At 41.6% G+C, this 13,951-nt stretch overlaps 1 protein-coding gene across 2 annotated transcripts in view; it reads right to left on the bottom strand.

The window, feature by feature from the left end:
* Nucleotides 1-3,428: 3,428 nt before the first annotated feature.
* Nucleotides 3,429-13,951, bottom strand: part of fhod1 (formin homology 2 domain containing 1) — a 332,893-nt gene continuing 322,370 nt past the window's right edge. For both annotated transcript variants that reach the window (XM_041192317.1, XM_041192318.1), the window contains 2 exons: nt 9,409-9,585; nt 3,429-4,983 (listed from right to left, as the gene is read on the bottom strand). In XM_041192317.1, the coding sequence (XP_041048251.1) occupies nt 4,901-4,983; nt 9,409-9,585 (260 nt within the window). In that variant the 3' untranslated portion in view covers nt 3,429-4,900. The remainder of the gene's footprint in view (nt 4,984-9,408; nt 9,586-13,951) is intronic.

Genomic DNA, 13,951 nt, shown 5'->3' with positions numbered 1-13,951 from the left:
GGACTTGGTCTGAGTTAGGACATGGACAGCTGAGTTTTGGGTGACCTCAAGTTTACAGAGACGACAGCAATACTGAGTAGAACAACATAAGCATAATCATCGTGTTCAAAGTATAATTAAGTGTTGTTTCGAGAGAGTTAACGAAATAGAGGAATAGGATTTACCAACCAAATGGCCCTTTCACATTCTTGACTTTTCTTGTACTCTAATCATCCACTCATCACCTTACTGAGACACCTGTTCTTTTTATTGGTGACTGTCAGTGCACCCTGTTCTCATTCTATCTTCATTAAAAATGTGTGTAACTTTCAAACCTATTTTATTGTCAAACGTCTTTCACAGAGGTTAGTTAACAATAATAGCAGTTGTTTCTGATAGAAAACTATTCCACAGCTTTACAAGATAACAATGAGTTTAATGTGTAAATCATCCAGCAGCTTGTGGCGAGGAAGAGAACCTCATGGAGTTGCTGGATGGTTTGTGGTTAGCCCTGCGAAAATGACAACTCACTCTCAACCTCACTGTAAGTTTCAACAAATTGTTGCATTTGCACCATGATTGACAATTAAACTCACAAAGAAAGTTAGGGCTGCTACTTAAAAGGATAAGCACCTTGTTAATTAGATATATGTTCCTACCATGCCTCTCAGTCTCTCTGTTCCAGAAATGGAACAATTTAAACTGTGGAGTCTCACTTCTTCAGGTAGTAAATTTTTGTTAAACGTTTAAATTTAAAACATTGTTTTTACTTTCTGTATCTTGGTTTCTCTCTCTTAATTCAGTCTCTTCCCTCTCTTTCAGGACTTGATTTGACTCCAATTTGTCCTTTCTACATCTCTGTTATCCCTCTGTTTCTTTCGCTATCCTTAAATTTCATTGGTTAAGGAGATAGACTTTTGGGAGTCCCATCCTTCAGCAAAGTCACAGATGTTCCATTGCCCTCACCATACTGTTATCAACTCACACTTCCAGCAACTTGCAAGGCAAAAAAATTACAAGTTGCAGGTTGAGGCCCTCAATATCCTGTTCAACACAGGCCAAGTTTCTAGCTCCATGTATTTTTCATTGCAAAGCCCACTCTGCCCCTGCTTCACTCCAGCTGCTGCTGAAACACATCCAAACTTTGTCTCCTCCAGATTCAGCTATTCCAATGCTCTCCTGGCTGGTTTCCCATCTTTCATGCTTTCTGCTATCCATATCCTGCCCTAGACAAATTGTAGGGATGAGAGCTTTACTGAATTTGGGGATATCCCACTGGATGGGAAATAAGCTTACATAGTTCCTATATTCAGGAAAAGTGGTACGTTTAGCCCATGATACGCTAGAATCATTAATTTTGCACCAGTAACATTAAATTATTGGAATCAATTATTAGAAGCAAACCTGATTCTATGCTATTTACCAGGTTACTATTGTACAAACTGTCTATCGGACATTATTGAATATTTTTTGAGGAGCTAACATTCCAAATAGGCTCATGTATTTGGAATTTCAGAGAATGTTTTATAAAACCCCCTATGAAAGGTTGCTACATAAGTTCTAAGCTCAACAACTTTTAAGTAAAACATTGAAATAAATAAGAAACTGACTGAAGAAAAGGAACGACAAAGTGCTGTTTAGGGGAAGCATGTGGAAGTGTTGAGTGGAGTGGGTACTGGGATCAGTGTGGATTCTAATTTACATTAATGACTTGGATTCATAAACTGAAAGCAATTTGGCAGGTTTACTAAACTGGGGTGGAAGCAGATACAGTCAGAAGATGCAGCCATGAATCATAAAGAAAAAAGCAAAAATGTATAAATGGGAAGAATAGTGATTGGTAAAATAAGAGGTACTGCCCATTGTAAGAAAATATGGACAACATACATAATGAATGATGCAGAAATGCCGAAATATGAGGGTGCAAGAGAAATGCAGATGTTAACAGACTTGGCACTTAGCACATCAAGTCTGTGTGTAGTAGCAACCAACAAAGTGTACAAAATACTGAACTATACTGCCAAATAAAAAGCTGAGTCAGAAAATGTAGTGTTCTGGTCAGACTGTACCTTAAGTATTGTTTCAGATTTGGCCACCAGGGCACAATTGAAGCATTCCAGTCCTGCTGGCAATGTCAAGGAGAGCTAGAAGACTGGCTCTGAATGACATAGAACTGGACCCTAAAGGAAGGCTTGAGAAACTGGAGCTCTTTAGGCTTGAAAGGTGGTAAGGGGGACCTTACAAAAGTGTGAGATACTAATGGTATAGAAAGAGTAAACCCAGAACAAAACTTCAAGGCTCATTATAACAGTTAGGTATGGATGCATGGGCTCAAAGCAGTGAAAGGTGAATTTAAGGAATAAATGTAATTGTTATTGTAGTGCTTTGCATGTCATCAGGATGGTGCAAGTTGCTTCACAGCCAATTAATTATCTTGACATGTAATCACGGTCACTTTTCAGGTAAATACATGGTTAGTTTACACACAGACAAGCACCATAAACATTAGTGAGATGAAACTCAATTCATACAAACATACAGAAAAGACAGATAAGGGACGATCAGCTGGGTCCATCAAGATTAGCCCACAGTCATGATGATAGGAGCATCATGTTTAGATACTTCCTATTCCTCTGTAGCCTAGTTTGGTGGTTTGGGATTTGATGACGAATATTGGTGAGCACACTAGGAAGAACACTCTGATCATCAAACAAGTGCTATGGTACCTTTTTATGTCATCCCATAAAAACAGGTGAGTCCTCAGTTTAATGTATCATCCAAAATACATCTGACTTTGGACAATGCAGAACCTCCAATGCTTTAAGGCAGATTTGGGGCAGTTTGAACTGGACCCACAAGTGGTGGTGGGGCCAAAAATCTTAAGAGTTCTTCCAGAGTAAGTTGGCTAATCTAATGGGAAGTGCCTTCAGTTTTTCTTTTTAGGCAGATAGGCTGATTGATCTTCCTCATCTGTATTTATCTTGTGAAATAACAGTAAAGCTTTGGAATTTTCTTGCTAAAGCGCCAGAGTTCACTTGCATAGGAATATACACTTTGTGTTTAATCAGCTGCACAGTGGAGTGAGCGGGGATTGATTTAAATTTACAATCCTTCAAATGCTGGGTTCACAAACACAGTAAAGAAACAGCTTGGAATGCACATGTGGCACTCCCATACTTGAAAAAAGTAGTCAGAGTTGCTTTGATGTACCTGTTGGTGTTATCAGCAGTGTGTGGAGCACAGAGGACCTAACAGAGCACAGAAAATGCCAAAGACCTGAAGCATCTTTGTACTGGATGAGGAGAGATCTTGACTCTCATCAACTAAAGCCCTCCATTTCAAATATTTATACTCAAGACATATTTGAACAGATGGAAAAAAATAAGCCAATAGAACCATGAATTTTCACCACCTCCACAGATTACAAAGAAAAAGCAAAGCAACATGAGAAAATTTGAAACATTTAATTGTTGCAACAACCCTTATACAAACATTCAAAAAACAAAATCTCATGGATAAAAATATAAAGCTCATGAAAATACATCACACAATCCTGAAGGACCTTTGATCTTATAGTTTATTTTAAAAGTAGAATGATATGTATTATATGTATAACAGTTAGTATAATTGCTTATTTCTGCATTTCTCTAATTCAGCAACCTTGCAAACCATTTGAAGGAAAGTACTTTTGGATCTTTATAGGTAGTTGTCGGAACTACACTGCAACCAATCTATCAATTAAGTTATCAATTAGTGGTTTTCAAAAGTGTGATCTTAATACTGCCTCTGCATGGTCATTTAAAAGAATAATGTGACACCCAGTGCAAATTTGTATCCATAATATTGACTGCACACAAGTATGTTGGTCTGTTGGTCAGCAATTTTACTATGCTGCATGAGGACAACTCCAAATGTTTCTGTTGTAGTCTGACAATTGGATATACTTTATTTGCTTTTACTCAATGTAGTTATCATTATTATTAGTATCAATTCTCCACTCTGTCAGTTTAAGATATCTTTACAACATAGTGCTGGTTAAAGACCAGTAATTTTACATAATTTAAACACTTATGGTTACAGACATAAAGGTTCCACTAAGTCCATAGCTAGTTAAAGTCCATAGTATTTAAAATAGTTCAGTGGCATCTCCTGTTGGCTCAGTGGGTAAATGCATGATGAGTGGGTGAGCCATATGTGTCAGGAAAGACCCAAGTTCCAAGTTCCATCTCTGGTCTGTAGTGAGCTTGTTAACTACTGAAAAAACACCAGTGGGAAGGGTCTTAGTGTCTCTGGGTTGGGGAAGGGGAAGTTTGGTCAGTGCTTCCACACCTGATCACTATCCACTGAATCCCCCCAAAGTTCACATATGCACCATGAATGAGAACAGGGTCGAGTTCAGCCGTGAAGCCCTTCATGGTTCAGCAACTCGATGTCACTCACTATCCAGTTTCATGGCAATATTATTGGAGGATGAACGACATCTGCGGAATTGCTGCAAGAGCCGCTCCCTTCAATAAAGGATTGGAGGCAATTTATTGCGGAAGAAAATAGATATGGGTTTTCAGTTGAACACTAGTAGTTTTGAGAGGAAATATCATCATTCAGCCTAACTGGAGAAGGGAGCATTTATGATTGTTTTAGCTGAAATCTTATCTGCCCTCAGAATCTATTATGTAGAATGAATTGGGCTGTCAGATTTAGTGAGCCCTCCTCACATGACTTAAGTTCAACGCATGTTTCCTTCCAACAATGTGCTAGTACAAGGTCCAGGGCCACTGTAACAATTAAAAGTACTTGTGAAGTTCTGGAACTTGTTGGGAATCTGGAGGGATATGAAAGTACTTTCGACATCTTTCTGTGCTGTTAGTGTAGATATCTCAGTTGTTGATGGTCACTGAGCTTTGCTCGCTTCCAAGATGTCTTATACTTCTACTTCTGGCGCTTTGGACAAACCCAAGGCTTGAACCACATCAGGGGTCAGACCACTCTTCAGGGTTCTTCGCACTGCAAAGAAAAAGCAATCCCATTAGTACAGGTAAACTGAACACTTCTGCCTAGTACCCTGGTCACTCCAGCCCAGATCCCAATGGGATGTAGCCACACCATGGAACTGCCCCCGATACAGTGAAAACCAGCACAGCAGAGTCTCACTCAGAGAGGTGGTAAATATGACTGTTGTGGAAGATATCACAATTTACACTGGTGCACTGGGAATTTTCTTCTCAGGTGGAAAGAAAGTTATGTCAGTGGGACAGGAGAGAGTAGAATTTACTCTGCATCTGTTTGCTCTATAACTGGAGAAAGAACTTGTATTTATAGAGCACATTCCATAGCCTCAGGATGTCCCAAAGCACTTTATAGCTATTAAGTGTTGGCACTGTTGTAATATAGGAAAAACAGCAGCCAATTTGCACACAGAATGCTCCAACAACAGCAATGCAATAATGGCCAGATAATCTGAGATTATTTCTTAAATGATATTGACTAAGGGATGAACATTGATCAGGACACCTGGGAAAATTCCCCTGGTGCTCTTCAAAATAGTCCCATGGGATCTTTTACATCCAACTGAGAGGGTAGGTTTAATGTTCCATTTATAAGATAGCATCTCTGACAGTGCAGCATTCCCTCAGTATGGCACTGGAGTATCTTACTCAAAAGGATAATGTTACCAACTGCACCATGCCTCACACCTGACTTAATGGCACTTTGTAAGAAGGGTGAGGAGTAGGGGGGCAGGGTGGGAAGGAGGGAATGTGCATGGTGGGTGCAAAACTAGCAAATTAATCCAATCTTCAGTACTGCTTGTTCACTTAGCAGCTGGTAACATTTACCACCTCCCCTCTCAAATAAAAGATTTTTAATAAATCATTTTGAACAGGAACCGTTGATGTTACTTTACAATCCCATTTACCAGCATGTTTAGCAACATGCACCATGCTGACGATAAAAATACTGATAAAAACAGCTTCAAGTTTAACTGGCTTCCCAAAAAAATAAATAAATTCCATGTTGGAAGTGAAGAGAAAATGTAAAAATTGCAAGATCCCTGTCAGAGAGCAAATGAAGGGTAACACCAGAAGACTTGTATTTTCATTAGCGTAACAAATGTGATAATAAATCATCTGAAATTTTGTTTGGGCCCAGCTAAAAGTCAAAGAAAAGGGAAAGTAGTAACCTCCAAGGACAGGGCTGTCCTGAACAATAATCTTGCAAATCAAAATACATTATTCTTATATATTAGGTTTGTCAAATGGTTTTAAAATTGATATAACTCTCCACTGAATTGGAGGTGCACAGTGATATATCAGTATAATACTGAGCATACCAATTTTGTTTAGATTACATCAGAGTATCTGGTAATGAAGCCTGGCTGGTAACCAGGTCTGTCCTTTAAGGTCACCATATTAGATGAGCAGAAGGTTTCTCCAATTAAATACTGGAAAGACCAAAGACATTGTCTTGTCTACCAACCAAACTCAGGTCTTACCTACTGACTTCAGCCCTCTCCCTGGCAGAGGCTAAAACAGGCCATTCATAACCTTGTCAGCATTTTTGATCCCGAGCTGAGCTTTCAAAGTCGTAAATGCTCCATCAGCAAGACTGCCTATATCCTCCCTAACAGCACCATGGGTGTGCCTACACCACATGGACTGTAGTGGTTCAAGAAGGCAGCTCACCATCACCTTCTCAAGGGCAATTAGGGATGGGCAATAAATGCTGGCCTAGCCAACAACACCCACATTCCCATGAATGAATAAAAAAAACATTGCCCAATTCCATCCCAATCTTAGCTCATCTACTGTTGAAACCTCATTCGTGCCTTTGGTAGATCTAGACTTGGTTATTCCAATGCTCTCCTGGCTGGGCTCCCTTCTTGCACCCACCACAAACATCTCATCCAAACCTCTGCTGAAAGAATACTAACTTGCACCAAGTCCTGTTCCCGCATTGGTCCTGTACACGCTGACCTACACTTGCACCTGGTTTGGCAACACCTCGATCTTAAAATTCTCATCCTAGTTTTCAAATCCTTCCAAGGCCTCATTCCTCCTATCTCTGTAACTTCCTCCAGTCCTACAGCCTTCTGACATCTCTCCAATCATCCAATTCTAGTCTCTTGCATGATTTCCACTGCTCTACCATTGGTGGCTGTGCCTTCAGTTGCCTAGGTCCCTAACCTCTGGAATTCCCTCCCTAAACCTCTCTACCTCTTCAGCTCTCTCTCCTCCTTTTAGATACTCCATAAAACCTACCTCTTTGATTGCCTATGATCTCATGTGGCTGTCTCAATGTAAAATTTTGTTTGATTATGGTCCTGAGGAGTGCCTTGAGATATTTCACCATCTTAAAGGCATTATATAAATGCAAGTTGATGTTATTGCTCTCTGAGGGAATTGAAATTGTGTATAAATTGCTTGGATCTATTAGTAAATTTCTTATAAATGTCAGGTGCAAGGTCAATGGTTGGCTTTCTTTCTCTGTAACAATGGTGCATTTGCTTTAAATATGTCAAATGCCAGTTTCAAACTGATAATTAATTGGCTTGCCCCAACAGTCAGTGTTATGTCACTTATCTTGAAAAAAGGCTTCCTTCAAAGAAAATTGTATTATTACAATGCAATTGATTTTTTGTATGATTAAAAACCAGTGAGTGTCGCACCCATAAAACAGAGGGGTGGCTGGCAAAAGGTCAGTCATATTAGAGAATGAATCACATTATCACAACAAGCTGGACAAAGCTGTGAGCTAGTCGCTGCATGCCATGGTACTTTTCATAATCCTGGGTGACACAGTTTTGTGTGCCCTGAGGAATTATAGCAATATGAATAATGTAATGTGCATGTACATTTTTATTATAAATGTCTCACTAGGTCAGATTCTTGGACAGTGCAATATTACAACCAGTAAACCAGCAGTTCAACTCCTCGAGCTTTCGATCACACCAATTTGCATTCCTCAATGAAAATAATTTTATCTGCTCATAATCAAAGTAGGGGAAAAACTGGATGTTGCTGGAAGACATTCCTCTTTAAGGGAGGGAAGGTGAATAAAAAAAACTTGCAGTGCTTTTTGCCCGAACTATGTTCCCTACCAAATGATCACCATTTTAGTACAAAGCAGGAGATGTAATAGCGAGCTGCTTGCAAGAAGAATAAATAAACAACTTTGGAAGGAGAAAGATAAGGGGGTATATTTAATAAACAGTAAAGTTTAGGTATGAATATTCAGCAAACTTCTGCCACATTCTGCACAGGTTAGCTAGCACCTGCCTAAAAATTGCTCACTGAGGCCGAAAGTATGTGTGTACGGAGTGTCTGTACCCGAACTTCACTGGTTCAAAAATAGATTATATGAGTGACAGTATAACAAATAGAGGCCAAAGCTTATAAAATTCAAGAAGAGACATTTTCTTTTGTTGCAATTTAAGAAGTATCTTTGTAATTGAAGTAACAAGAACATGGATGAATTTAATGCAATTACACATGACCAGCTAATTTATTAGCAAAATATGAATTTTCCTTTGCCTTGACACATTTTAGATCTGAAGTTTTTCTCAAAATATCAGTCTATACTAATAGACGAAGAACAAACATGAACACGATTCTGTATTTGCAGACCATATTGCACTAATCCCATATGTATGCGCCAATCTTTATTTTGCTTCATGTGCAATGATTTAAGTGTGTTTTATATTCCATGCTTTTCACTTCCTGCTTTGCTGTCTGTGAGAATTTTTCAAAATGATTGGTTGCTTAGACTGCCTGTCTGATTGCCACAAATCCTCACAAATGGCACCAAATTCAAAGTATTGTTGGAATGGAGGAAATCTACACTCTAGAATTCCCTTTGTTCATAACTTTTCTCAAGGTCAGCAGCGAGTACCAACTCTTTGCCATTGACTGCAAAATCTGGACCAATATTCTGTCTCAATTAACTTAATTTTAACAACTTGCAATTGTATAGCACCTTTAACAAAAAAAAATGCCCCAAAGTGTTTCACAGAGGTATAATCAAACACAGTGGATAATGAGCCAAACAAGGTGATATCAGTTGGGTCAGGAAGAGAAGCCATTGCTGGAGATGTTTTGCCTGTGATTGGATAGTTAAGAGCGGAAGTGTTAAACAGCAGGAGGACAGTCTTACTTGTAGAATTAAATTTAGCTATATGAGATATTTTAATAAAAACAATTTAATAATTTATGGGCTCAAGAATACTTACATGGAAATGTTACCATTATTACAAAAGACTGTTCATATATAGTCAGAATTCTGATGAAAACAGTCTTATCCCATTAGGAAAGAATGGATCAAAAGTAGATTTGCTTAATTTTTCTAATCTTACAAAGTGTTGAGGAAACATAATCACTCCTCTCACAGCCCCCCTCCCCCACTCCAGCCTCAATCACTAGGGATAGGGACACTTACAAGATTTCCTATTTGCTCTTGATCTCTTGCGTTCCTTAGGAGTAGATGGCCTCTGGTTGGGATTCTGTGTGACCGATTTTACCAGGCGGTCCATGATTTCATCAGTAGCATCATCAGCTGGACTTGCTGCTTCATCTTTAGGAACAGAAGGATTTGGTGGACTGACTCTTCCAATAGCTGCAAAAAACAAAAGGGAAAAGAAAAAGAAACATCTGTTAGGTTTAAAAACAGGTACCCACTGGAAATGCGGACTTTTGTAATGCATATTGTGATCAAAGAAATGACAAAAGTACACTTCCGCTAATCTAGTGTATCTGTATTGTTGTGTTTTGTATTTGCTCCAAGTACATGTAAACTGGTTCACCTGTTGTATCCAATAAACGCCCAAACTAGTTTCTCATCCCTCTACAACCGTCAGTAATAAAGATTATTAGTGTTAAATGATTGTGGATTTTTAAAAATCAATACTATCAATGCAATAGATGCTCTGAGCCTTTATTTGCCTATACAGTTAAAAGGTGGTTACCATATATCCAGTAATCAAACTTCCATAGAATAATTGGCCCATTATTTCCCCTGTATACTAGTCAGGCATGATGCTGCTCAAAATGAAACAAAAAAGATCCTGAGGGATCTTCACAGGGTCGATGTGGAGAGGATATTTCCTCTTCTGGGAGAACCTAATACTAGGGGCTACTGTTTAGAAATAAGGGGCCGCCCACTTAAGACAGAGACGAGGAGAAATCTCAGAGGGCTGTAAGTCTTTGGAACACTGTTCCTCAAAAGGTGGTGGAAGCAGAGTCTTTGAATATTTTAAGGCAGAGGCAGATAGATTCTTGATAAGCAAGGGGGTAAAAGGTTATCAGGGGTAGGCAGGAATGTGGGGTTGAGGTTACAATCAGATCAGCCATGATCTCATTGAATGGCGGAGCAGGCTCAAAGGGCCTAGTGGCCTACTCCTGCTCCTAATTTGTTTGTAAAATTTCTACAGGGAGCCCCACCAACTCCCCCTCCCGAACGGTTCAGTTGGGAAGTAAAGTGCCCAATATTAAGTTGACTGAAAATATGGAGGCTCTATTTTTCATGCTCAGTCTGCTCAGAATTAGCAAACCTGAGCCATGATGGCAGTGGGGAGCTAACCTTCGGCCTCAGGGCCCCTGTGCTAGGGAAAAGAAAAAAATTACATCAGCCTAGCTTCCTGCCTCTGATCACTGTCCAAGGATCCCTGTTAGGAAAGTACATGTTTGTGAATGTCAGATGGACACAAAATCTAGTTGGGCTATGATGTGCATCATGGTCAAATAGCCAGCCAAAACTCTCCATCTCAGTTCTAAAATGAAAAGTCTCCAATTGCACATGATGCCAAAGGGTGACCATTCTCTATGGGTTGCTACCTCAGCAAGGGCCAGTGCTTTCAGGTGAGGAAGGCAAGAATTGAGTTCTGAGGAAAATTCGACAGTTGCTTAGGGCTGGACTTTATGATGACGCGCCGCTGGCAGGTCCCACACCTTCCCAGCTTCTGAGGTCACCATGCAAGCATGCACAATAAAACGCTAATTGCCGCCAATTAGTGGCAAGGGCAGGTGACAGTCATCCCACCCAATGAGCTTAGGAAGGCAGGTGTTAGGCTCGGAAGCACGCTGCTGTGACCCAGAACCAAGTCACGGCCAGCCATTTAAAAGGCCCCCTGTGAGCGTTCACTTTCAGGCAAGCCCTGTAACAATCCTGGAAAGAAACAAACTGGTGACCAGTGAGGATTGTAGTGTTTTGCAGTGTATCAAGGTAAGTAAATGTTAATTATTGCTTATGTCTGTCAGTCAGCTGCAGCCTCATAATAATGCATACTTTAATAATTCAGCAAGTCTACCAGCTGTACACATCGAGAATTTGTGCATTGATTTTATCTTTCCATACATAGTTGTCTGCACCATTGGAGCAAGGGGAGAGTTGCTCCAGAAGGAGGAAAGCTGCCCCCAGGTTCTCGGACATGGCCCTCGGTACACTCCTCCATGCAGTGGAGGCGAGAAGCGAGCACCTCATTCCGAGTGATGGCAAGAGAAGTGCCCATAGGCAGACACGTGCTGTGTAGCAGCAGATGGCCAGGGACATCTTGGGTATTGACGTAGTCAGGGGCAGCTGAACTCAGTGCCAGAAAAGATTCAATGACCTTGTGAAACCGGCAAGGATGAGCATGGCATCAGTATGAGCAAGTTATGTCCAATGAGGGTCAGGCGTGAAAAGCGAATGCAGCAGGTGTGCCAGATTCTCAGCTCATCCACAGCTGCATGTCTGCACAGGTGCACAGCTGTCTGGATCCATGCCGTGGATCATTCCAACCAGTTATTAGGTGTGAAGCAAAAATCTGAGGAAGCTGGAAATCTGAAAGAAAAACAGAAAATGCTAGTAGAAGTCAGCAGGCCTGGCATCATCTGTGAAGAGGGAAACAAAGGGACACATTTCTAGTGCAGATGACATCTTCAGAGCTCTGAAGAAGAGTCATACGTGCTCGAAAGGTTAACTCAGCTTTTCCCTCCATAGGTGATGCCAGATCTGCTGACTTCTACCAGCATTCTCTGTGTTCAAAGCAGTTATTATTTTGGATGGTGGTTGGTTGGCACGATGACATTTTGACACCCGAGCATAGGCTTTAGCCAGCCATGCACTCATGTGGTAATGGTGCTGAGACATGACATGTGACTAGTTGAGTTTGCCAATGCCAACTCCATGTCAAATCTTATCAAGAGAAGCGAGCCAAGAACACCCGCAAGTGCTCCTGAACGGGTGGAGGAATAGCAAGGCTAAAGATCCTCACCTGATTTGAGGAACAAGTGCTGCATTGTAGACAATGAGAGTTCAAGGAGTGTGGACAGTGGCGAGATTGGAGGGAGGGCTGGATTTGGCGAGATGACAAAAATATCATACTGGGTGATAAGATAAAATAGTCAGTGTGGTTTAAAGGTGTAATGGGTAAGTGCACGGTGTTTTATGCTCGCATTACACACACAGGACCCTGGACAATTGTCATCATGAGTGGATTCACATCTTTGTTCACTGATATTCTGGGTGGAATTTTCCATGCCCGCTGGTGTCAGGCGTCATGATGGGCATGAGTGGACAATATGGCGGGAAGGCCAAACATCGGTTTCACAATGTCGTGAAACCAGTTTGCAATCATCCGCTCATCAAGGGCAGGCCACGTTTCCTGCCGCCGCATATCGAGAACTTTATTGTAATATATCTGCAGATCGTTATAAGCCCAGCCCAATGGAATCATTCCCCCACGTTGGATCATCCGGGCACATTGGTGTGATTGCACGCTGACGTGTTTCACAACTGAACATAAGCGACATACACCTGGTGAGCTGCACTTCACTCGGGACTTTGCCTACCTTGCTTTGGACAGCACCCATGGTCATCAGTGCCAGGCTTCGCAGGCAGCACCACATCACTTTTAGTGGGGCTCACGGGCAGGTCTTTGCTTACAAGACCAGCCGTAAGGCAGGGGTGGCATTTCAATGGCTGCGGGGCTAGGGCTTGCTTGGGGAAAGGGGATAAGTGGCCTCAGGCAAGGGAAGAGGCTGCAGGGCTGGGGCATTACTGGGGGAAGGAGGTATCCCAGGGCACACGTTGATCTGTGCCAGTGGCCTCAAGATGGTGAGGGCTGAGGGCACAGTCTCCAGAGGAGATGAGATCAGATGGAGATGTGAGGGTTTGTGTGAGAGAGTGAGTCCCTTGAGCTGGCAGTGAGTGAGATGCCAGTGAATGTGTGATGTGCTTGTGAGTTTGAGGGTTTAGAGCGATAAGCTAGTTGCCTTACCCTAGCAGCACAGATGAGATTATTCATCTTTTTTCTGCACTGAATGGTGAATCTCTTCTGGGCAACATTGACATTGACAACCTCTGCCACCACCTCCCAAGCCAGAATGGTGAGGCTGATGGGCCTCCTGCGGCCAGAGCAGGGATAGAGGATATTGTAGTGGTTCCAACAGTGTCCAGAAGGTGTCCCAGGGATGCATCACTGAATCCGGTGGGGCTGCAGTCTCCTTGCCTTTCGGGACCACGTCTTCTGTGCAGCAGTCCTGGGCTGGAGAGGTGTGTGCGTGGCTGCAATTTAAATATGGCACCCAGCATGAAGAAACAGCAAGATGATGGCATGGTGGGTGAATCAGCGTGTTTCCCAGGAATGCATGATTAATGAGGTGAGATTGGGACGATACAGCGTGAAACCCCACCATTGCAGCCAGTGGGTAAAATGTCTTTTTCCTGCCCACTACTGCACATAGAACAAATCTGGGACAATTCCGCCCTTTGTTTCTGTGGAGTTAATTAATGCATGCCTGGCCATGAGAAGATGTACAGGAGTCAAGAGTTAGACATCATGCATTTAGAAATATATTAATCAATGACCACCCCTCAGAATGAATTTTGTTTGTTACAGGAGAAATCTCTTAGCGTTGCCTCCACTGGAGACCTCACCAACCTCATTTCTACTACTACAAGGGAACTTGGGATGGTGTGCTGTCACATCCTCTCTTGGCACCCA

The sequence above is a fragment of the Carcharodon carcharias genome, chromosome 7, assembly GCF_017639515.1.
Source record: "Carcharodon carcharias isolate sCarCar2 chromosome 7, sCarCar2.pri, whole genome shotgun sequence".
NCBI classification, from domain to species: domain Eukaryota; kingdom Metazoa; phylum Chordata; class Chondrichthyes; order Lamniformes; family Lamnidae; genus Carcharodon; species Carcharodon carcharias.
Note: the sequence above shows the minus strand (reverse complement) of the source record. Positions and strands in the feature narration are given on the sequence as shown.